Here is a 24,638-nt window from a genome sequence, read left to right as displayed (position 1 = left end):
AGTGTTTGTTGGGTCTTTTATTTTTAAGTGATATAGTCTGTTTTTAGTTTTGATGGAGTTCAAAATTCCTTTTGTTAGCCATGGTTTGGTCTTGAGTTTTCTTTCTCTTCGAGACAACAATCGTAAAGGTGCATGCTTGTTTAAAGTGTCATTAAAAGTGTCGATGAAATGATTAAATTTGCTATGAACTGAATCATTCCTTTCTGTGTATTGGTTGGTCAAGCTATTTTCCAGATCACAAACGAATTCATCAGCAACAAAGTTTTTCATGTTTCTTACTTTCTGTGTATATTTTTCTTGTTTTGGTTTTACAGAGTTTATCACAACTACAATAGGAAAGTGGTCAGAAACATCGTGAATAAGAACATGGCATTGAATTTTATTTGATTGGTCGTTGCTGTATACATGATCGATTAAAGTTGAACTTGTGGAAGTTACACGGGTTGGGGATTGTAGCCTACTAATTGATTGCAGCCTAAAGAGAGAAACGCATCACAGTAATTTTTTACAGCAGAATTTTTTGTCTTTGCTAACATATCAATATTAAAATCACCACAAATGTAATATTGTTTTTTGAAATTATTTAACGAATCAATGCACTCACAGAATTTGGTTTGAAACTCAATTAACTTATTTTTGGGATGCCTGTATACTACACCAACTGTGCACTGTCTATTGTTTGATAAAGTAATATCCACCCAGAGATCTTCACATTCCTGTAAGTTTAGACTTAAATTATTAATTTGATTATACTTTATTGAACTGCTTACGTATAGCCCGACACCACCTGCTTGTATTTTAGCATCAGTTTGTTTGTTATTAAAGTGGACAAAATTATAGCCTTGCAAGCTAACAAAATGCAATCGATTTTCATTCAGCCAGGTTTCTGACACAGCAATAAGGTCCGGTGCTTCTTGCATTTCGACAAGCAGTGATTCTAATTTTTCAAAGTTGCCAACTAGGCTTCTCATGTTTACATGTAAAATCGATAGCTGGTTCCTATTAATATTGTTAGTTAAAGAGAAGGAGTTTTTTGAATAAAAATTTTTACAATCCGCAGACATTGCCACAAACAAAGTATGACCAACAGATGAATACAAAACCAATAACGCAGGACACGAAAGATTACAAAATGACTTTACAACAAAACAGATTAAAAGCAAAATCACCGACACCTGCATTTATAACTTGTAGTCAGGATAATCAAATAATTCACTTATGTGTGACGAAATAGGACGGTGACCAACAAGCACCGAAAAAGAACAAATAACAAGTCTGGTTTAAGTGGTGTGAGAAACACTTTAAAAAATAAACAAAACACTATTATTGCGTTATGAAATATTTAATTTAGCAAGGATTTTGGAAATTGACTAAGTAATAATTTTAATTTGAAACTAAGAACTAAATTAAATTACGGTACTTTAGTTGATGAGAGGTAACTCAGGGCAAAATTCCGTCAAGCAGTGATATAGAATCAAATGAATTGTGTTAAAATGACCTGATTAAAATATGCAGCTTAAAAAGAGAATTAAGACTGGCGAGGATAATGAATATACTTACGTAGACGTAGCCTAAGTTAGTCGGTTTTATGATATCGATCAATGTCGGAATACGAATTGTAAAATACAGTAAGTTACGAGAATAAAAAAAAAATACGAGTTCGGAAGGTGAAGATTTCAAAAATATTATTATTACGTCACAAAGGATGAAACTTTGGGGAAAAATATTAGTCAGTCATGACCTAGCTGAATCTGATTACTGTACTTCAAAATTGTGTAAAACTACAAATTAATAGAATAACAAACTAAAATTAAACAAAAAATGGAGTGGTAGCGTACAATAAACTGTCCAGATTTGATCTTTTTTTCTTCTGAAATTTGATTTGTTTCCAATAAATTAACCTCTTTGGTGTTGATGGTTGAGCCAGGCGCGGATCTAGGAGTTTTTTTGGGGGGGGGCCAGAAAATTTGAAAATGAATTAAAAAGTAATAAAGATAAAACAGATATGAACAATCAGTGGCGTAGCCAGGAATTTGGGGGGTTTTGACGGCCGGCGGGCGAAGCCCGACGGCGTGTTCGCCAAAGGCGACACCCAGCGGCGGGGGGTCTGGGGGGCCTCCGCCAGAAAATTTTGAAAAATTACTTTGAATTTGGTGCATTCTGAGAGCATTTTCAACAAAAATATGGGTATAAATATTCCTGTAAAATGGTGCTGTCCGGTGGCATAGCAAAAGGATAAGATCATGTTTTCTAGGGCATTTTTTCGGTAATAAAGCTAAGTCTCTATGTTTTCTTGTTGCTAATTCCTGGCTGAGATGTTTGGTATTGGCAAAACTTGCTCTTTCAATGCAGTTTCGCTTAAAATTAGGCAAACTTTGTTTTAGAGACATAAAGACTGAAAGCATCATTTTCAATATCGTGACTTCACACGCGTGCCAAAGGGGGGGTTGTAAGTCCGCTGTGGGACTAATATCAGCTGTTTAGAAGCATATCAAACCATTCAACAATTTCTCACAAAATTTCGGGGGGGGCCCGGGCCCCTTGGGCCCCCCCCATAAATCCGCGCCTGGGTTGAGCTTGTGCTGAAATTGGTCTTGGTTGGGTTGAAGGTTATTAGTAACGGTTGGGTGAAAAATAATGGCTGGGTTTAAAAAATGTAAGAAAGTCAAAAAAGAGTCCTTTTAACTTACTTTGTCTTCTAAACTTGAGGATTTTACTGGCAGCTGTGATTATCTTCGTAAATGCAAAAAAACAAACAAACAATGACTGCTGACTTCTTAGCTAGCCTAACTGAAGGTCTTTTCAAGTTTAATTATCTCTGCAACTTCCTGGTTGATTTTGATAGTTTTGGTGTTGATATGACTACAATCAAATTTTCTGCTTGGTTCTTGTAGAATTAGCTTTTCTCCAGGCCTTAATTATTTTTATGAATCCATTTTTTGATTTGGGCCTGGAGAGAGAAATTTTTGCTGCTTGCTTTTGAAAAGCGCGGGAACTATTAACTCTTTTGAACCCAAATTTTTTCGCAGTTTGAGAAAACAGAAACGTTCGCTGTTCTGTCGGGCTCTTTGTTAATTAAGCGTTTATTTCAGACCTTGCAATCCATAAAAACAGCACCCGTGGCTCAGTGGTAGGCCTAATCGCTTTCGGCTCTGATGCTGGTAGCCCTGGATTCGATTCTAGGTCAGGTCATAGGCCTACCAAAGACTTTAAAAAGGTACCGATTGTGTTCTTTCTTACATAATGCGCAGTGAGGATAAATCGGGTAATAATCTGGTGACATAGCCTATCACCCTCTTCCAATCTGCCTTGAGCCAGCATGGAAGCAGTATAGCCTACGGCTCATAAAATCACATGGAACCCTGTCAAGTAACCCATGTTAATGCGCAATCTGCTGCAAGCGGAGATATAGCAAATGATTATAATCCATAAAAAGCGAAGAGAATAATTCAACAAATTTACTTGCATGCAACATGCACTATAAGACATAGGCCTAGGCAGTATAAGCTATAAACAAATAAGTAGACACACTTAGAATAAGGTTATACGAGCTTCTGGTAGGCTTACATTGTTTGCTTGTAGTTTTCATGAAACGATGACAATAAGAAAGAATCCGATTTCATAAGCGACGAAATTTAACTAACTTATTAGATGAGTTTTTGCAGCGTTTGATAAACGCGAAAAGAGCCTTTCTTATAAGGCCTCAAATGTAGTTAGGCACAAAAAGAATACCACAAGAGATTAGAAGCGCACTGATGTTGATGTGACGAGCCGATCAATATAAAATACGAAATGAATTGTTGTAGCCTACTCCACTCGAAGACGATAGCCTAAATACTAGAACAGAAAAATTTACTTTATTGTTGACGTCCACACTTGTGCATAGGCTACATAGACTACGATTGAAATAAAGTATTTTTGGCAAGTTGAGAACACCTATTACAGGGGTAGCCTATCCATGTGTGGTTTAATTTTAAGTTTTTGTTGTAACAAAATGTAAGCAGGACCAAATAAAATTATCTCGCGGCTCGCAAGTTTTCCACCTCTGATCTAACCCATCTAAAGTCCATTTAAATATTTCTATAAAAGCTTTTAACGATTTTCATTCAGTAAATAGCCTATTGTTTCTAAGTTAAGTGCTTTTTTACTGACAAAGCCTACGCAAAAATAAATAACCTAATCAGATTGCAGTTTAAACAATAATGTGATATTTCTGTATTTTGCTTTACCTTTAAAGCACACAATTTAAAAAATAAAATGTATTTTGCACAAATACAATCTGTTCCAATAGGCTTAAGCCTTATACGCTACCTGCAGTACGCTTAGCCTATAGTAGAGGGGGGGGGGGGGGGGGGGTTAATCGGCTTTATTTTTCAAATCCAACTTTAGCTCCGATTTTAGAACACAAAAATACATTGTAAGACTTCTGGAAATCTTGTCTGAAATGTCTGTCCAAACCCTTCCCTACCCTGAAAATTACTTTTCACGTTTAATCACCTTCGGTATATTGTAGGCTATCGACGTTACTTTTTGTTTATGGCATGTAAAGTTTAAATATTATTTGCTACTGTACTAAAACACATTAAAACAAACACTACGTATATAATGCAATATAAAAAGGCGATCAAGCGCTGTGTGAAATTTTATCCTAAAGGTTATGAAGAAGGCAAGAATGCCGCGAAAACCGGGAATTTCAATTTTTTTCAATTTAAGACGGAAATTTTTTTTTTTTTATTCTAGAAGTCTTAAAATGTACTGTTGTACCGGTAGCCTAAAATCAAGGCTGAAGTTGAAATTAAAATTACCCTCCCCCCTCTCTTCCCACAGTGAGGTCAAAATGAGCACGATGGCATGTCTGCTGAGTATCGTTCTTGTAACAAACAATTTTTTTTCTTGTTGATTTTTATGAAACATCAGGCTATTGTAGGCCTACTTATTTTGTTTTTGGGGGTTTTGTGGCCGTGCTAATAGCCTGCTACATGATTTTCCATTTAGGCACGTTAATTGGAAATCTTTCAAAATTTTGTCACCTTTTCCCGTTCGTTAACGTGCTTGTAGGTTTATATCGATTTTTGTAGTTAGTATCTTTTTCGTCCTGGACGCGTTAATGTCGAAAAATGATTGATTGATTACCGTACTTTATAAGTAATTTGCCGATGCTTGAAAATTACTAGGCTACCTTGGGCCCTGGCCGTTGATTAGGCACAGGAGTGCCGTAAGGTTTTATAGAGCCTACAGTCTTTACACCTGCAAGATGCTCGGTAAATAGGCCTAGGCCTAATAGTCTTACATTTTCCATTCCAAGAAAATTGCGTTTTGGGCCGTAGAGAGAAAACATTGTTCTGATGGCAATGATAACCTCAAATCCTCAAATCTAAACACCTTTATAAAAGAAAATCAAACCGGAGACAAATCTTACTTAAATATGAAACAGTTACTTCAATAAAAGGAGAGACACGTGTAGAATTAATTGTAAACACGTGTAAACACAATTAATTCACTTTTGCGCAATGTTATGTCTTCTGATTGCTTTTTTAATTCTACATTTTATAGTCACTACAACAGTATTTTGTATAGCCTGCTTGGTGTTGTGTTAGTTTGATATTTTGTGTGATGACTGTTAAACATTTGAATTCTATGGACTTTGTGACTGATTGCAAATAAATAAATAAATAAAATCATTGGAGAAAGCGGTAGTTTTTTGGGAAAGTAGGGATTTTATCTAATGAGTCGGAATATGAAAGCAATCTCACAAAGAATAGGTTACGTGGTGTGGTCTTCAATGTTCTGAAGCCTTAAAATCATCTCAAATCCAGATACAAAAGTGGCTTACTACCTGTCAACGAGTGAGTACCGAATGCATCATTTGTGTTCACTATCGGATCTTAGCCTGCTACATGATTCCCCGAGGCTTGAATCAAGTATGGGACTCACCTTTACCTTTACCGGATCTTAGCCAGAAGTCCCTGGTTAGATTCCAAATAAAGTTGATACTTTATAGTCTCAGCTAACTTATGAACAAAAGGCCTAAATACTAATTAAAAATGTAACCTGTATAGATTTTGTGTCCTAAGTGTTTTTAAAATTTTCTTTCACTAGGCCTAATCTTGTTTTTGAAAACGGAAGTCTTCCACCCAAACAACACAAACGTATTAACTTGTTTTTCCAGCTTTGTTGCAATTTTGAATTTTCATTGAACACTAAGACAAAAAATCATGTCCCAAATTAAAAAGAGTCGGCATAAAAGAGTAAAGTTTTACTGAAAGTCTCACACAGAAAGACCATAATACGATGCTGTGAATATAAAAAATAAAACTATACAAAATTGACAAATGAACTTCATTGGGTTAAACGAATATCCTTGAAGGCAATCCCAGCTAGAAAACGTTGCCATTTTCAGATCGCTAGAGATTGAAACGATACGAAAAGAAAATTTTTTTCTTCTGGTGCATATCAGGTCAATTACAGGTTGAACTTACGACGCTAATATAAACCATTGATCGTCAGACAAACAAGATAGCCAAAGAAAATCTTTTCGACACGTAAGCCTAAGTGCAAGTATGCTTCAAGCATGAAAATATTTACTGCAGGTGATGCCGTTTACGATAATGCAATTAGTTAAAGCACCATACAGCAAAAGCGAACTAAACTTTCCATTAGAAATTGCAGGAGTCGTATTTTTTTGTCGATGTGATTTTAACCAGCTCACCCAGTTAACATATCAGTCCTTATTTACATTGAAACCAGTAAAAAAGTAAAAAAGGACTGATTTGCTGGCTGGTCATCTATCTGTTCCGTGCTGACCATTTCACAATGACGTAACTGTAAAGTTTATATCAGATAACAAGACACCCAATGACCTCATAATCAGTGCAAATATCTTTATGCAACAAGATACAAGCACAGAGCCAAGTTCTTTTAATTAACCTTATGTTCTTGCTGATTGATCAACATCGATGGAAACGGTTCCAACGCACAATTTAAAGAACGCAAACATTGTGAAATAATCTCTATATAACTGAAACCACATACTTGAGAAGATTCGCAGTTAAACGTCTGTGGAGTCAGGTTTAGCATTGGTTTATGTGAAGTCGTGGTAAAAAATTCCATATGCCAACAACCGTGCATCTTTATTGTGGCTATAAGCTTTAAACTATGAGGTGAACACAAGAAAAGATGTTGAATATATTTAATAATAACAAAAAAATACGTAGGCTAGTAACAACAATAATATTTAACATGTAGATTGAATTAAGTTTGGTAAACGGATCCAAGTATTAAATTCCTTCTTGTGTACCAAAATAGACTACTTACTTACTATACAGGCCTATCATTACTCCATACTATAATTACTTTAGCCTACACATCAGCATGTAGTGTTTTTGTAAAATAATTAGGCCAGTTTAGTTTAACTCTCTAGAGTCCAATACTTTTCGTAGTTTCATTGAATACTCAGGCGGTTTTTCCAGACTTTCTTGCAAGTTTCGAATTCTGATACACTTGCCTACAACTTAAAAAATTCCTCAAATCCAGTTTTCAACGACTTTGATACTTCCCGTCTGGCAACATGCATTATGAAAGCGATCACCAAATTTTTATACTATTCAAGGCTTTGTGTGATGTCACTAGTCTATTTACGAACAAGTTAAGCATCTTAACGTGATGCTGGTATTGAATTATTTCATTTAACTTAACCAGAATGCCATGCAATAATTTCGTTCTTTTATTCCGTCAAGCTTTCGTTCAAACATCTGTTGGTTGAATTTTGACAAAACCAATAGATTAGCTCAACGCAGGTAAGGCTTTTTGGCTACTTGAGGTTTATTGCTTACTGGTGGCACTACTGGGTTAGCACTGAAAGATTTAGCTTTTGCTAATACACTAGTCGAATTGTTTAAAGGTGAAGCTTTAGCAGTTCTTTCACCGAACAATTTGGCTTTGGCCAAGAAGGTAGCTAAAGAAGGATCTACAGATTCAGAGCCGCATGATTGAGGATCTTGAGGAGCTGTTGTAGTTCTTGAAAGAGCACTTTCAGGAGTAGTTCGGGAATTTCCTGAAGCAGGTGCGTTCTTCAACGATAGCGCGGGCACTTCGGCACTGGATGAAAACGTTTCATGCCTAGTTTCATGTGGTAAAGTTTTTGCTTTCAAATAACTCTGGTCTGGTAACTTGAAGCCAAATGTGCGAGAATTGGGAGCTTTATCTGTTACATCAAAATTTGATGACGCGGTTTCGGCGTTTCCAAATTTGTTACTTGTTAAAGAAAAGTTTGATCTAACACCATGTGACGATGGATTAGAGAGTTGGTTTGGTGTCGAGGAGCTGCTGGTCTGTTGTTTTGGCTTCAATAGAGGGGGAGGCTTTGAAGCGGATGGTTTCACTGGTGGCGGTGGTTTTGATGATGTGGATGGTTTCATTGATGTTGATGGTGGTGGTGGTTTTGATGATGTTACTGGTTTCACTGGTCTGGCTGGTGGTGGTGGTTTTGATGGTGTTGATGGTTTTGATGGTGTCGGTGTTTGCGTTGGTGGCTTCATCGGTGTGTGTGGTTTAGCTGGTGTTGCTGGTTTGTTGGAAGCAAGATGCTTTTGTCCATTTACTGGCTTTTCGGGAACCTTAGGAAATAAAGTGGCGGGTTTGTTCCGTGGCTGATTAGGTAGCATACGATTTTGTTTGCCAGGAAATTTTCCACCCGTCAAAGTAGGAGTTTGATGAAATTGACTTCTTGAGTCCTCATCTACCACAACATTATCATCATAAGTTTGTTCTGTATCTTCTTCTCTTAACTCCACATGACTTGTTTCATCTTCAAAAACATTTGAATACATCTCAGGAGAACTTCTTCCACTACTATCAAACTCTTCATAATTTGATTGTGCCTCATTAAAGTTATCCTCCTGCGGAAGTGGAGGTAACGGTTTGTCATGAAAATAAGATTCTTGGTTTCTTCTTAAAGCTGCATTTAGTTCTTCTTGATGACCTTTTGGAGACAGCTTTATAGGTGGCTTAGGTGGGCGATGCAAAGGGAAGCTACCGTCCCTAGAAATTTTCTCTGTTGAACAAGGATGTAAGTTAGGTTTCCTCTGAGGCTGGGGAACAGGTGGTTCAAAATTATTTGGAAAAATAAATCTTTGTTCGTGATTTACTTCATTTTCATCAATCGTGTCATACACGGGTGCTGCTGATCCTCCAGGAAAATCTCGTGCCGGAAGAGGTGGAGTCATGGAGCTGTTCGGTATCGCAGGAAGTGGAGAATTTTTTCTGTGTTGTGTGACAGCGATCTGAGTCTCACTTCTCGATCTCCAGCCAGCTGGATTGTTATTTGAAAATGGTAATTCAGAAGGATGATTGATGTCATCAAAATCTACGTAACTTTCATCCGCATGATCTGAAAATGCATACAAAAATAAAATTATTAAAAGTAGTCAAATCAAATGTGTGCTACATAAAAAACGCTTGTCTAATCTTAATTTCAAAATGGACGGAAAATGGCGCAATTGTCAACGATAAAGATGGCGATTTGTTCCTTATCGCTACACTCACAAGAATTGTATAACTGCTTTTTAATTCTTTCTCATTTGTAGCTTCAAAACTTTCAAAACAGCAGGTTCCTTCACTTAATCAATTTTCTTCACAAGTTTAAGGCAAGTTTTGGAGCGGCAGGTATTTTTGCTTTTTTTTGTAGATTGTTAAAACATTGTACAATTTTGGTAGAGAGGTGACTTTCTTTAACCATAGACAAATAAAACCAAGCAACCACACGGCATTTAACATCATAAATTAGAGTGAACCTAAAAATGATGTTAAATGCCGTGTGGTTGCTTGGTTTTATCTGTCTATGTTTATTAGAGCTGAGCTAGGTTAAAGAGCTGAGTGAATTGTATAAATGTTGTCAGCAATGGTACACTTGCACAACCAATATTGTTGATAAATAAATTGCTCGTTACTTTCACAACGCTGCTAGTTTGTTGAAGGGAATTGTTGCTTTTAATCTAATTGATTAATATTTCCATTTTTGAAACGGAAATATTTTCTACAAGAGCTGATAATGTCGGTCACATAAACGTACTGGGGTAGTAAAAGGATAGACCCTAGGCCCCGCCCCAGAGGCTCACGTGAAGACGACGACGAAATAAACGCAGATAACGCCTATAGGCCTACCTTGTGAGTTGTCAAACGATTCGTATTCCCCATTATTGGAATCTGGGTCTTCATAGTTATCTGATGTACTGGAAATGATGCTTCCACCACTGCTTGTATTGCATGATGATTCCAGTAAATTATCTCTGATCCTGCGATCAAAACCAGTCGCATGTTGGTGACGTCATAGCAAGCACGGAGCAAACGCAATGAGATGAGAGAAAATGAGCAAAATATTTTTTTGTATAAATGGAAAAAAAGTTTATCTTAGTTCTTGAGGGGGTACCTGATCAAATTATTCACGAATCGCTATTAGAAATAGGAAGTAAACACTTTGGAGCTTTTCACTTCCTTTGTCTTTAAACAAGGGTAAATATGTTGTCAACAATAACTATACAACAACACAGGCTAAAAAAAAATATAATAAATTGGATTTCGTTTTTAGCAGCATGATCGTTGTTTATTATACCACTAACTACAATGGTATATCGACTATTTGTAGCTAGCAGTCGGCCTATCCTTTTCGTGGTTAATGACAAATAATAAAATGATTATGATATAACCAGCGCAGATACAAACGACCTGTTTTAGCCTGATGTTTTAGGGTCAGGATGTAACATGCATCAGGTCGCTTGTATCTACAAAATATTACTTTAAAGTTCAAGAGCCATGTTGAGTTGTGATCATAATATCTTAGGGAACAATGCAGAAACAAGTTTACTTGTAGAGGATTTCAGGTGTCTAAGCACCACTTCAAACCTCGTTATAAAATATTACATGACCATACATTTTGCCAATCGTAGCCTAAACAATTTCTATTCAAGTAATAGGCTAGGCCTATTCTGTTACTACAAAATGATTAAAAATGATTAAAATATTTGACCAAAAATAAATAAACTGTAAATGGGTAATTTTCTGAACAGTGACAAACATTAATTACATCATATCAACGACGTTATGACGTATTGCAAATAAGTGATGTCACGATATAGGCTACGATACGTTAGTATTTGCGCACAAACATGAGTAAATAAGAACTTAGTATGCAGACTTATACTTTTCTGAGCCTATGTAAATGCCAGTGACTGACTTAAAGTATTTTAAACTAGTTTTATCTGCAGGACTCACAAATCCCTTTCAACTGGACATGCAAGGTAAAGCGCAGTGATGTAGCTAGAACATTTTTTCAAGTGGGCAAAAGCAACTTTTGATGTAAGCAATATCGGAAAAAAAGAATTTGTTTAAACATATATCGACTGAATACAGTCAAACAATTATGAAACATCATTCAAAATGTAATACAATGTCATTAAAACGTTGTAATAGTATGAAAAATATTTTTTGTGGGATGCAAGACAAGATTTTGGCGAGGAGAGCAGTTGCTGGCTTATGCGTCGGGGTTTATCAGTTGCGGAGAATCTGCTTCATTGCCCAGTTGGTTAGGCGCCTGACTTTCCCAACATAAAAACTGCAAGATCAAGTGACGTTGGTTCGAATCTCGGGGTATGCGCTGGAGCAGCGCATTTTAAAGAGTGCTCTCGATTTAGCGGCATCTAGTGGATGGAATAATTCACCGACAACAAAAATTCACCAATCGGGCACTTCACTCTGTCAAACTCGGTGACTGGGACTGCATCAGTGGTCCAAACCTTCTATCGTATAAAAATGCGAAACTGCCATGTAGTTAATGTTTTAAAACAAGTTTTCTCAGTCCAAGGATAATGATTCATTCAATCAATCTTAGTTATGAAAACCTTCCAAAAACCGAGATATTGATGAAATGCAACTCCTATAAGTGACGTAATAAAATGACTTAAGTGTGACTAATAAACGGTATTGTGACGTAAAAATTGCCTTATACTTACCGACTTGTTTGCTTTGTGTTTGCACTGCGTGTTCTGGGACCGTTGTGGTTGTTGAGATGGTTTGGACGGAATTTGTCTGGTAAAGATTGACTTCCTCTGAGAGTGTTCACTAACAAAGCATGCGCATTTAAATTCAAGCTAATCAAAAAATAAAAAGCCAAAAATGCAGATACTAAAATTATGTTCAGTAAACGTTTCGAAAACTATACTGTCTTCATCTTCAGTGTTATATGAAGCTGATGCTGATGCAGTGCTATCTCTCTGTAGGTATCATAGCTGATACAGCCCTCGATGTACAATGATGTTCCAGTTTGATCGATCTCGTGCGTCTTACCAAATTTTAGTAGGGTTTTTGATTTGTGGTTAAAAATTGTGCAAAAATGTGAATCTTTGAGCTCCTCTTGACCGTTTTCCTAGTATTTTTCCACTTAAAGATAAATCTTCAAGTTCGCCTTTCCTTATGATGTGACCCAAGAACTTCAGCTGCCGCATTTCTGAAGATCTCATTGTCTGCTGCTCCTGGCCCATCTGTTACTGAAGATGAAGACAGTATAGTTTCGAAACGTTTGCTGAACATGAGTTTAGTATCTACATTTTAGGCTCTTTATTTTTTATTAGATTAACCAGACGTTCCAACCATTTTGCTCCTAATATCAAGCTGATGAACTAATCGCGTGTATTAATTAAGTGTTTTTAACAATAACACCTTGATTAATTGCGGGAATATTTACCATTGGACCCATAAGCTAGTTTGAAGCAAGGTAGTAGATCAAATGCATTTCACTGCATAAGTTAGCTGGATTACTCTGTTTTGCAAATTTTCATCTGCGAAACAATGCTAAGTAAGGTAAAACGAATAAATAGAAGCATATGTGTCTATAATGGGCAAGGCACATAAAGAAACAGAGAAGTGTATCATTAAGATTAGAGTTAGAAGTGAAGGTGTAAAAACAGCAATGCATGCATTAGGCTACATTTAAAAAAAAAAGCAATTACAAGTTATACGCTTATACTGAATTTTAGTTTTGGAAGAGAGTTTGCTTTTTTGTACCAAAGAAACAAAGAAATGAGTCTTCGATTTTCGTTTTCAATTTTGCTTAACTTTAGCCTATGTCTGATCAGAGCATGGTGGGGATTTTGCTATGATTTTCATTTTTCTCAAAAATTATGTTTTGTGGCATTGGTGCATGTCTTAAACTCAGGCTTTCGATTAATTATATGATTTCGCCACACCTCTCGTACGCACTTACTATTATGGAATTTGGATATTCACATCATTTATTGTGCTTCTGTAAATGTAAATATTGAAGAAGACGCTTACTTCGATACTTGTTGTATTGTTCAATTTCTTTTTTGAACGCCCCAATCCATTTATCCATCCCAGGTTTTGAATCTGTGACAACAAAATGAAATAATAGATTGAGTTACGCTTTTAGCAGCACGATCGTTGCTTACTTCACAAATGTAGATATTAACGACCTGTTTGTTTTAGCTTGATGCTGCGAGTTCGCTGTTGTAATAGCGAATTGCACTAGCTTTCGGAACACAGTTCCCTAGTCATGTGCTATGAAGCATTCATTCGTTCGCTATGTTACAATTACGTATTACAAATATTAATTTACACTTACAGTTACAACTATATTGTTACAATTACGAATTTATTCGTTCGTTACAAACAAAAACAAAAAATCGTTTTTGTTTGTCTAAAAACAACTTTCAGCTTCAAGAAATACCTAAACAAAAATGTCATGACATAAACATATGATTTTCTCGTATGCGCTTTTAAAGTTTCTATAATGAAAGCGATTTCGAAATCAATCTATGTTTGAAAAACCACAACTAACACAATAGAGTAACAGTGGCGTACGATGACCGTTTTTATGTTTACGTTTCTTTAGGAGGTTTCAAACATACACTTGATTTGCACATTGACTTTTTACTGTATATCATTACACATCAGTGTATTTTTGATATAATCTGAACAGCTATTGAGCAAATTTTAAGCCTATAGTGTGTTTAAAGCCTGCTAAAGAAGTGGTCAAAAATGGTCAACGTACGCCACTGTCGAGTAAGCATTGTAGCTAATGGCTACAAACCGGGTGCAAAAAACCACGTTCGACCAACTTTGCTTTGTGGGTACAACTTGAAGACATAAGGTAAGGAAGTTGACTTTTCTTCTTCTGCCCCAACTATTCTGAAAATTATTGTTATAAAATTGTTGTTAACACTTTCGCTTTCTGAGGCCACCACAGTGGTCTTTCCACTTTGAAATATGTACGTACAAGGCTACTATACAGTGGCTCACATGCTGAGTAGGCTGGCGCAAAATCTCGAAAAATTTTTTTTTTTCTTTTGAATTTTTCGTCAGTTTTTAATATTGTTCCTTTTGGTAAATGTATCTCCTATACCAAATTTCACAAAAAAATATTAACGTTTGACCCTGGTTCACCTGGTTTGAATTTTTTCAAAATATCGAATTTTCGCTTATCCCTGAAACTGCTCACTCGCTATCTTCTAATGCACTCTAGCATCTTAATGGACACAATAAGAGGCAGTAACACAAACTTGTAGCAAGCAAAGTGGTTTAATTAGCAACTCCATGAACACTGGCGCGTGTATTACTTTCAAAATGTTGAATTCTACCACATTTCAGACATGATTTTCTTTGTGCACCGTTCACTGTAGTAAATATCTACTGCTTTCAGTTTCTTGAATCATTTGACGATGTTTATCGATTTTCACAGGCCAACAAAAATTTTTTTTTATAAAGGCAGGACATGTGAGAGTCATTTTAAGGTATTTCGAGGCCCCTGATTCTGAAAATGCACTAAGTTTTCTCGAATTGACTCTAGTTTTTGAGTTAGCCAAGATTCCAGCTATCACTTTTGATAACTAAATCTTTAACTACTACAGTAGGTCGTAGAAACGGTTTTGAAAAAAAAGCTTGACCTTGCTCCAAAACATTACTGAAGGTATTGAGGTTACTCTCAGTCATGCCCGTTTTCCAATTGTTTCAAGCAAATCACCGCTTGAAACAAGAGAGGGCAAACAAAAAAAAATTTTTTTTTTTTTCTCTTCGCAAACAAAAAACAGAAGTAGCAACGTCCACGCAATGACTGCCTTGCACATTCCACGTAAACATAATGTTCCAACTTCCTTCGAACATGCTCACCGTACAGAAGTATCAATTTTCATGGTGATTCCACGGCTCTCTTTAGGCCATGGCACTCTGAACTTCTTAGCCTTGAGCCCAGAAACGGGTTTGAGTGCAATGTTTGCATACTTTAGGAGGAACCCAGGACTTATCTTGATCACCCAGCTTCATGTCAAAGTAATAATAATGCTTGTTTTTATATAGCGCTGTATCTATCGCAGAATGCGTTGCCTCATACAGCAAAATATATCTGGGTTGTTTGTACAGCATCCTACTTGTCAAAGGCGTATTTTATTAGCCTATATGTCATTTATTTAGCCTATAGACCAGAAAAAAAAACTTCTTGCAGCAAAGACTTGGCCTTAGCAAAGGCTTAGGAATAAAATTTCATTTGTACAGTATCCATTTCAGTAGGCCTACCTTTTCAATTTAAAGCTGCGTTCATAAACACATGACTTTCTGGATATTTTTCTTGTGATGTAGGCCTACTGATTCACAACTGTTTTCCTTGAATATTTATGTCTCACTTACATTAAACACAGTTCATTTCAACCTTTGCTTGCATTTTGAACTTTCGTGCAATATGAACCAATTGAACTAGACAAGTGCAATGATGACATCATAATGGTAAACAGGGCTGAAAATAAGTAATTTGCTATTTGAACGCTTTTGAGTAACGATTTCAAAAATATGTTCATTGTCGAATATCTCGAAAACTAGAGCCAATTCGAAAAAACTAAGTGCATTTTCGGAATCAGGGGCCCTGAAATACTCTAAAATAACTCTCATCTTTTGTGCCAAAAATATTTGTTGGTCTATTTGTTATAGATTCACTGACTGCGAAAAGGCTGTAAAATCAACTAAAATGACACTAAAAGCATGCACTATTAGTGACTCTCAGACTTGGAGTAGGGTGAAGACTGAAGATGTTCCACGTGGAAGTTAACAGAGGAAGTGACGTCAAAATCACGTGGTCAAATTTTGAGAAATCTCCTCTTCAGATACTGTTAAACCACTTCGAAATTTACAAATTTTTCAGAAAAATTCAGAATTTCTCCTTGGGTGAACCAGGGTCAAAGATCAAAACCCAACAAAAATTTTTGGTTTGCAAATATCAGTGAGCAAAATGGAACATTATTCCAAACTGACAAAAATTTTAAAGAACATCAAGGAAAATGAGCCACCCTAATGCTGAGGTGAACAAAAACTGTTATAAAGTGCCCACTTTTAACTCTTTTTCTACGTAAGACCACTGCAGTGACCCACAAACAAGCTAGAGAAGTCACACCAGTAAAAAGTGACTTCGCAAACGAAATTAACTCTGTACAGCAATGGCGTAAAATTTCCTAGCGATAGAGTTCGTTGTACTTATCATGGTAAGTTAGGTAAAGATGGAGTTTTCCGCGTTCGTGCAAGTTCGTTTTCAGTTTCAAAATACAAAAGTTAAACAAAAAATATGTAAGTTAATTTTATTTGAACAAAGAGGCAGTGAAGCCGGAGAAAAAATGCCCAAATCAGATACCAGGCATAAAAACCCAAGTGAACAACAGAATCGTTGAAATCTTTTCGAAACCACATACGTACAAACAGTAGTATTGACAGAACGATGCAGGGACAGTGAGGTATTTTTAGACTAGACCAATAAAGATTTTAACGTTGCAAAACCTATTAAGAGATACCGGAAGCTGTAACAAAGGATCGCGCATTGTTTTTTGTTTATTATAGCCAGGGCCGGATTTACCAATAGGCTAGGCAGGCTGAAGCCTAGGGCCTCAACGTCCAGGGGCCTCGAAATTCGGTTTCGAAGTTTGTAATTCTTTTAAAAACTTGACAAGTTTAAACCCTACCTAAAGTATATATATATCAAGCTTTTCAGAGTAGAAAATACCTACACAACTGGTTTCAACCATGTTGTAAACAGCCATTATTACGTCGTTTGCATCGATCATAATAAAGGCAATTATTACGCGCATTCTGCGGAAGCTTTTGTTAAAGTACTGCAGTCTTCTCTGTAAAAAACAGTATCAGTAGTTGACATCAGGGCTGCCACTCCTAGTCAGTGGACTAGCCAGGAATTTTGAAAAGGGGGGGTTTTGACGACGTGTTCGCCTAAGACGACACCCAGAGGCGGGGAGTCTGGGAGGCCTCCCCCAGAATATTTTGAAAAATTACTTTGAATTGGTGCATTCTGAGAGCACTTTCAATAAAAATGTGGGTATGAATATTCCTGTAAAATGGTGCTATCCGGTCGCCCGGCAAAAGGATAAGATTATGTTTTCTTCGGCATTTTTCGGAAATAAAGCTAAGTCTCTATGTTATTCTTGTTGCTATAATTCATGGCTGTGATGTTTTAATATTTTGTATTGGCAAAAGTCGCTCTTTTCATGCAGTTTCGTTTAAATTTAGGCAACCTTTGTTTTAGAGACATAAAGAGACTGAAAGCATCGTTCTCAATATCGTGACGTCACACTCGTGCCAAAGTGGGGGGTTGAAACCCCCCCCCTCCCCTTGGCTACGCCACTGCTCCTAGTGGTTTTCCACTAGATCTAGTGGTTTTTGAAATAATCTAGTGGTCTAGTAATTTTCTTGGTGAATTTAGTTTTTTTTTTTAATTTTGAGAGTGGCATCAACTTTCCTTCTGTTGTTAACGGTAACGCCTAGAACATCACACGCTCAGGGCGAAAGAGAAAATTGAATTGAGTCCTGTCTTTGTCATGAGTTACCATGGGGGGTGGGGGGGAGACAGGTTATACCTGGGACTGGTATATAAGTCCCCCCACCCCCCATGGTAACTCATGACAAAGACAGGACTCAATTCAATTTTCTCTTTTGCCCTGGGCGTGTGATGTTCTAGTCTTTTCCGTTGTTAACGAAGAAGATTTAGATCATTTGCAAGACGAATAGAGAGCACTGCACGCTTGATACAAAGATCTTTCTCAAGGCTCAAAAGCGTTAAAAATAAACTGAGATTGACAATGTCTCAAGAAAGGTTGTCCGCACTGAGCGTTCTGTGCATTGAGAGTGACAAACTTAAACAGATAAATTTTGATAAACCTTTGCATGATTTTGCTTTGACGAAAGCTAGAAAAAAAATTGGTAGCCTAGTCTTACTTTATTTAATGGCTGTAACTATTTCTTATGTCCTCGTAAATAAACTTTACAATTATTGTAACGGTTGTTTGATCAAAGAAATTAAAATTAAAAGCAAAAGTGTCTTAACTAAATTTTTATTCTTTTAATTAAAAATTTGCACCCATGAATGTGGAAAATGAAGAGAACGAAGACTTTAATGCACTCATATTTTTAACATTAAGCAATGACATGTGACGTTGTTTAGAGAGAAATTCTGAGCTCAAAAATTGGGAGGGGCCTCACAAATGGATTAGCCTAGGGCCTCTCATGGTCTAAATCCGGCCCTGATTATAGCGCGTTTACATCACTTACATCACAAAGACAAATATATTTAGAGACATTCTGATTTTTGAACAAAAGCTTTATTTTCTGACTTTTTACTTCTTTAGAGGTGTCTTTTGTGTTCTTTCCTGTTTTAAAGTAGTTTTTATTTCTTTTAAAATCCTTTTTCAGAGATAATCTGTTTTGTACTTTTGAGCAGTGACATAGCAATTAAAAAGAAAGTTTAGAAAAGCAATAGCAGTTGTTGGGAGAGGCATAAATTGCCATCTCAAAATCCCTGCTTACCGATGAATCTTCAGCTCGATCAACTTGAATGTTCAGATTTGACCTAACAACAATTTTATTTGCAAGACATGCAGAACATGTGGTAAAAGTTAAAAATACAAAATGTGTTAAAGAAAATGACAATCCCATTCGTGGCAGCCTATAAGGCGTGGACGTGATTGCATTAGTTCTTTTAGTTGGTACTTGTTGAAAAAGATGCCCAGACAGCAAAATCAATCATTTTTACATTGATTCAATGTCTGCAGACGTTGAATCCATGTAAAAATGACTGATTTTGCTGTCTGGGTGATGACAGTATGAATAGTAACGTTGTCAGGGAGGCCATGGAGGTACTGTTGGATTTGGGCTCGGAATAAATTTAATCTTTCCAAGTTGCAAGGAAATTTGAAGGAACCACAGCATATTCTTTAGGTATAGGAAGTTTTTTCAATAATGTCTTGGTTTAGGGACCGGAGGATCTCATTGGTACCGGGCTCAAATTATTTTCTCAACGGTCTTGGCTATGAAAACAAAAATGATAACCCTGGTCAACAAAATTTTTGGTGCAACAAACATAAGAGGGGCTTTGAGAGTTTTCCATCGTGGAGAATCCGAAAATGAAATCCGTTTTTCCGTATCATATTTGCTTTGTTTTTTTGTTTTGTTTTTTAATAAAACCGGATTTAATACAGAAAAACGGACTTTACTCATTTCCATTAGGAAAACGAATTGTTTCCATTTACATTAGGAAAACGGTCTACATTATTTTAAAACTCAAAGACCCAAATTTACCCCATAAACAACTTTTTTGTTTATGCATCAAAAAGTTGGTTTCAAACTGATGACCTGTGTAATCGCTGTGTCTGCTTTTAATACGAAAACCTTCGATATTCACTACCAGTGTTTTACACTGGTTTGTTTGGACTTCTGTCTGTTTTGACTTCTCTAAAGAACGCAAATGATATCACTCTATCGTGTCTATGGACTAACTTAGAATAGAACAAATAGTTGCCAAAAAGCAACTTGTATCATGAGATGACTCAGTTTGTAAGAGTTAGAAAACCATGCAATAAAATTATCTATGCAAACAATTTTCATTTGAATAATGCAAAGTTGTTCTTTGCAGACATTGTTTCATTTTTTTGATACTGCAGTTAAACAATAAAAAAAGGAATGGGCTAGTCTAAGTTACTTAGCAACCATTTCGAATTAGTTACATTCAAAGTAAAGTTTCTCATTGGGTGGGCTACAAGTGAGCGCTATTACGTCACTGGCGTCACTGCTCACAAGCGCACGAGTGTTGCGAATAATCATATTCTGAAGGCTTCATTGTTTATCATACTTTGGAAAAACAAAAGTAGGCCTAATTGTGACGGATTTGATTCATAATCAAAGAGCTGCAACAGACTATGTAGGTCTTGCTTTCAACTAAGGGTTTTAAACTTATTTACCCTCGTTACGCCATTAAAGGTAAAATCACTCCCGATAGTAATTTTGGGATCGAAGTTTGATATAGGCCAGGGGTCACCAACCTTTTTTGCATGCGGGCCACTTTGGCACTAAGGAGAGCTGTGGCGGGCCGCACTAATAAAATGTTAGGTAGATTGACTTTTATGCTAGAAAAGAACGCATTTCGTACCCAGTAGGCTATCCAGCGTTACATGTTGTTCATATTTATGTTAGAATACCGCAGCAACAAAATTAATCGAACAACGCTACTGCCAGGCCAAGCTCCTTTTACAACACTTTTGACTTTTTTAACAATGCCTAATAAATAGAAGCCACTTGTTTTGTGCACTTATAGCGAGGCGAGCGGTTTCATCAGAATATTCATCGCCAAGCAAGAGTGGTGTTGTTACTTCGCTTCGCAAAAGATACATCGCAATTAACAGTTTCAGTAAACAAGGAAATGTTTGACACATTGCAATACAGGCAACAATAGTGACCTGCAAACATATCAGCGAAAAATAGGCTCTAATAACAGGGAAAAAGAAACCAGGTAGCCTACCATGAAACAAACGCTTGTGGAAATCAGCGAAAAATCGTAATTCTATTGTAATTTATGAATAGTCTTCCCTCTAAAAAAGCAATGAGTTGGTTTTTCATCCTTTTCATGAGAGTCTATAAAACCGTCTTTCTTTTATTATAGACAACTGTCACTTGCGGTGCTCATCAGCGTGGCAAGAATTTGTTGATTAACAACATTTTGCAGTACTTGCTTCGGCAGTACATATACTATAATTGGAACGATACAGAGAATATTAACATGGCTCCTTCGCAAGGATGACACGCAAAATCGTGAAGCGTTCCATGTTTCTTAAAAAAAAGACATTTTGCAGGTACTAAGCTAAATATTTTCATAATACAATCAGAAAAAGTCTCTAAATTTTTATGTAGTATTTTGCCAATTTATTATAAATTGAGTTGGCACACCGACCCATTTTGCCAACAAAAACTTGCACAAAGAGAACACTGCTTGTGAAACACAATAACGGTGAAACTCGCACTAGTGTTTACATGACATTTGCAAACTTAAAATAAGCAACCTTATGCTCACAGACAATTTCGAAATTCGAAAACAGACGTTTTAATCAACCACTGGGACAGTGTGGCTGGACATCGCATTGGAATAACTTTAAGCAACCCCCACCTAGAACTATAATCTGATTGGTCGGTCGGTGGAATAATATGCAATGCGAAAATATGCTTCACGGAAAGTATTTTTGCCTTCGTGCTCTTTAACTCCTCAAGAAAAGTATTTTTGGTTATACTTGTACACTGATACCTTCCGCGGGCCGCAGCGATACAGCGTGGCGGGCCGCATGCGGCCCGCGGGCCGCCATTTGGTGACCCCTGATATAGGCTATTGCCCAGTCTATGTTTTCCATATTAGCAACTTTCCTTGCAGGAGGTAAACTAAAAGTTAAATTAATCATCACAAAGAAAGGTGATCCAAGTTGAAAACTTTTCACTGCAAAACATTGTCAACAGCTTTTTATTTTGTAACTTTTTAAAATGAAAACGTTTATTACTTTGAATAAAAATAACACATAAGAAAAACTCACCGATTGCTATATCCTTCCAAAGAAAAACAACCTTGTGGATTTTGGGAGGTTGGATGTTTGTAATAGTACACCCAGCCTTTTAGAAGGATGAAGTATCGGTTGTCATCTACAAAGTTAGAATAATTACTTAAAAGTTGTATGGAAGTCTAGCAAGTGTACAGCCCAAGAGTTAAAACTAAACTTTGAAAAAGTTGGGTTTTGGCAAATTTATTGTTTATTTACTAATTTGTTTAGGCTGACAAAAAAAGGCTGAAAATGAGTTAAATATGAAGCATTGTTTGTCCATTTCGTTTGTGGGAAAAGATTCTAAAACGTTTGCTCGCAAAATCGGACAGTTTATGAAAAGTAAATTTGATGTGGACGTTTTTCCTGTTTATAAAACATTCAAAATCAGTTCGTATTTTCAACTAAAGTCTCAGACGCCTTCGCCTCTCTGTTCAAATGTCGTATACAATTTTACATGTCCGTGTGATTCGGCATTGACAAACATCGGTATGTCCACCAGACATTTGACCACGAGAGTACGGGAGCATTTGAACTTTAGAGACTTAAAAAAAAGTGCCATCAAAGACCATATTATGGAGTGTTCCTTTTGCACAAATCGAAAATTCTCTGCTGACTCATTTAAAATTTTACGCAAAGGCAAATCCCAATTTGACACAAAAATTCAGGAAGCGCTATTAATCAAACGCTACAACCCAAATTTAAACAAACAATTATTTGCTGGTGGCGCGTCCTTTCTACTAAACATTTACTAAGTTAGATGGATCACGTTCCCTGTGGTGCTAATTCGTTTGTAGTCATGTAGTTGCCTTTTTCTAATGTAATTTTGTTTTCCGTCCGTCTGTTTGTTGTCCACACTATTGCTTTTAACCGCTACGTATTTCTTGATGCTTACAATTAGTTAGCTAGATACCTTCAAGAAGTTGAAATTTATTGCATTTTATTAATATTTTCAGATTCCTGATGAGGGCTTAGGTTAAGCCGAAAACGTTTGAATGTTAAACTATTTTGTAAATATGTAAAATATATACTGTTGTAATGCTCAATCCTGTGGTATTGTTGTGTCTTGCCTGTCTTTGGTATAATTTGTTTTTAGTCTGCCTTCAATTAAATTTTACAGAAGAAATAAAATTAGCTTTCAATGTATATTTTTTGCAAGTTTGAAAATTTTTATTCTGACCCAGCAACGGAAAAATGGATTTTTTTAATCTGTAGTAATTCAAATGGTTTGGAAAACTTGACAAACGGTGTGATTTAAGTCAAGCTTTTCTCTTGAGAGCATGCAAAAATTTGCCAGTTAGGAAAGTTAATTTTATTTTTTAGCAAACTCAATCTCGTATTATGTAAAAAAAAATTCGAATTTAGGCTACTTTTTAAAAACGAACACTCACAAAAAATATATTTGAGAAATCGTTGAGCACCAACTGTTACATCACTTCAATTTAACCTACGATGCAGGGACTATTCAAACGCTACAGACTATGGTAGGCTAAAGTTCTTTTATTTTCCATTTTTAAATAAACGAAACAAAGTGTAGCCGAAACTTACAAAGAGCTGTTGGTGAATATGCCAATTTTTTACGTCCAGACTTCTTCTTCATCCAACCTTGCATCGTAACTTCTTTCTCTTGCTGCAAAATTTGAGCGGCCAGGCATTCGTAAGGCTCGGGGTAGTTACTATTCATCTTCGATCATTTAACGTTCTGGCTTTTTTTAAAACAGTCTGTTTAAGCTACTGTACCTTATGCTTTAAATGTGCACCAAACATTCAATATTCAAACCAAATATCTTTTGCTATTCTAGCATACGTAAAGTCTGTAAAATAGGAAAAAGCTAAATGCTATCGCAAGCCTAAACCTGGACAATTGAAGTTTCTGAAGGATATTCGCTTCGTTTGTTATTTGCTTTGTTAGTTAATAATTTTCAAATCCAAAGTACGCAATGTAAACGGATAAGAATTTTTTAGTATAGTAAGAAAAAGAAGCCATTTCAATCTAGCAACCAGACAGCCCTTTATCTCTTACAGATCTGGTAAAATGGTCCGTACCAGATAAAGTGATTGTCTGGGTAGGCTTTTACTCAACAAAGTATTTTTAAACTCAACTTTTACTCAACAAATTAGTAAGATGTGCTACTCAGCCCTGGATTAACCCTTTAGCAAGATAATTAAGAGCTTAGGCAACAGATTGAGAGAGAACCACAGAAAGTCGTCTTGTGTTTGCAAAACGTTAATAATTTTGCCTAAAGAGGGGTACCAATAATTTCTGCAGTACTTTATGGATGTATGTACGATACCGTAGCATACAGTATGTTGCTACAGGAATCTCCGATACTTAATCAGTTTTTGAAATCACCACTTTAGGTTACGCGATTCAATATGTGACTGTAACATTCCATACAAGATTAATCGACCTTTGAAATTATACGAATAAGAATGTTGACTTGTAAAAAGTACATGCATTGTTGAATAAGGCAATCAACTATGATAACTAACATAACCAGACATGATACCAGACAGCACATCAGCCGTTTTTTACATTGATTTCTGCACTGACAAACCACACAGCTGTATTTTCCCATTGTTTGGCCAGTCATTCAGTGATAAGTAAAGTTTGACTTTGGAAATTTGCTTCCTTTCATACACTAAATAGGCTCTCTCTCATCGGACTACTTTCCGGGGTGAGAGAGTTTCCGCGCCTCAGTGACCTCTAGAGCTGTACTGGCGGGAACTAAC

The 24,638-nt window shown here is 36.4% G+C and overlaps 1 protein-coding gene and 1 non-coding gene across 2 annotated transcripts; one reads left to right on the top strand and one right to left on the bottom strand.

Annotated features, from left to right (window-relative positions):
* Positions 1-7,787: 7,787 nt before the first annotated feature.
* LOC145778396 (uncharacterized) lies at positions 7,788-23,702 on the bottom strand. Its single transcript, XM_082589875.1, has 7 exons — positions 23,454-23,702; positions 21,903-22,008; positions 14,102-14,199; positions 13,327-13,398; positions 12,006-12,114; positions 10,162-10,292; positions 7,788-9,388 (listed from the first exon to the last, which is right to left on the bottom strand). The coding sequence occupies exons 1-7, from the start codon at positions 23,587-23,589 to the stop codon at positions 7,788-7,790; spliced, it is 2,253 nt and encodes a 750-aa protein (XP_082446001.1). The 5' UTR covers positions 23,590-23,702.
* LOC145779180 (U6 spliceosomal RNA) lies at positions 21,049-21,155 on the top strand. The gene has a single exon (XR_014290529.1). It is a non-coding gene; the product is annotated as a U6 spliceosomal RNA (small nuclear RNA).
* Positions 23,703-24,638: the final 936 nt, after the last annotated feature.

The sequence above is a fragment of the Aplidium turbinatum genome, chromosome 10 (genome assembly GCF_918807975.1).
Source record: "Aplidium turbinatum chromosome 10, kaAplTurb1.1, whole genome shotgun sequence".
Classification (NCBI taxonomy): Eukaryota; Metazoa; Chordata; class Ascidiacea; order Aplousobranchia; family Polyclinidae; genus Aplidium; species Aplidium turbinatum.
The sequence above is the reverse complement of the archived record's forward strand: the minus strand, read 5'-3'. Positions and strand labels throughout refer to the sequence as shown.

Bases quoted from the DNA above. Each gene is read 5' to 3' on its own strand.
- LOC145778396 (XM_082589875.1), bottom strand. From the start codon at position 23,589: ATGAATAGTAACTACCCCGAGCCTTACGAATGCCTGGCCGCTCAAATT. The intron at 10,293-12,005 runs GTAAGTATAAGG...TTTTGATCGCAG, and splicing joins AACACAAAGCAAACAAGTCG to GATCAGAGATAATTTACTGG. The intron at 9,389-10,161 runs GTAGGCCTATAG...ATGCATTTTCAG, and splicing joins ATCGTTTGACAACTCACAAG to ATCATGCGGATGAAAGTTAC.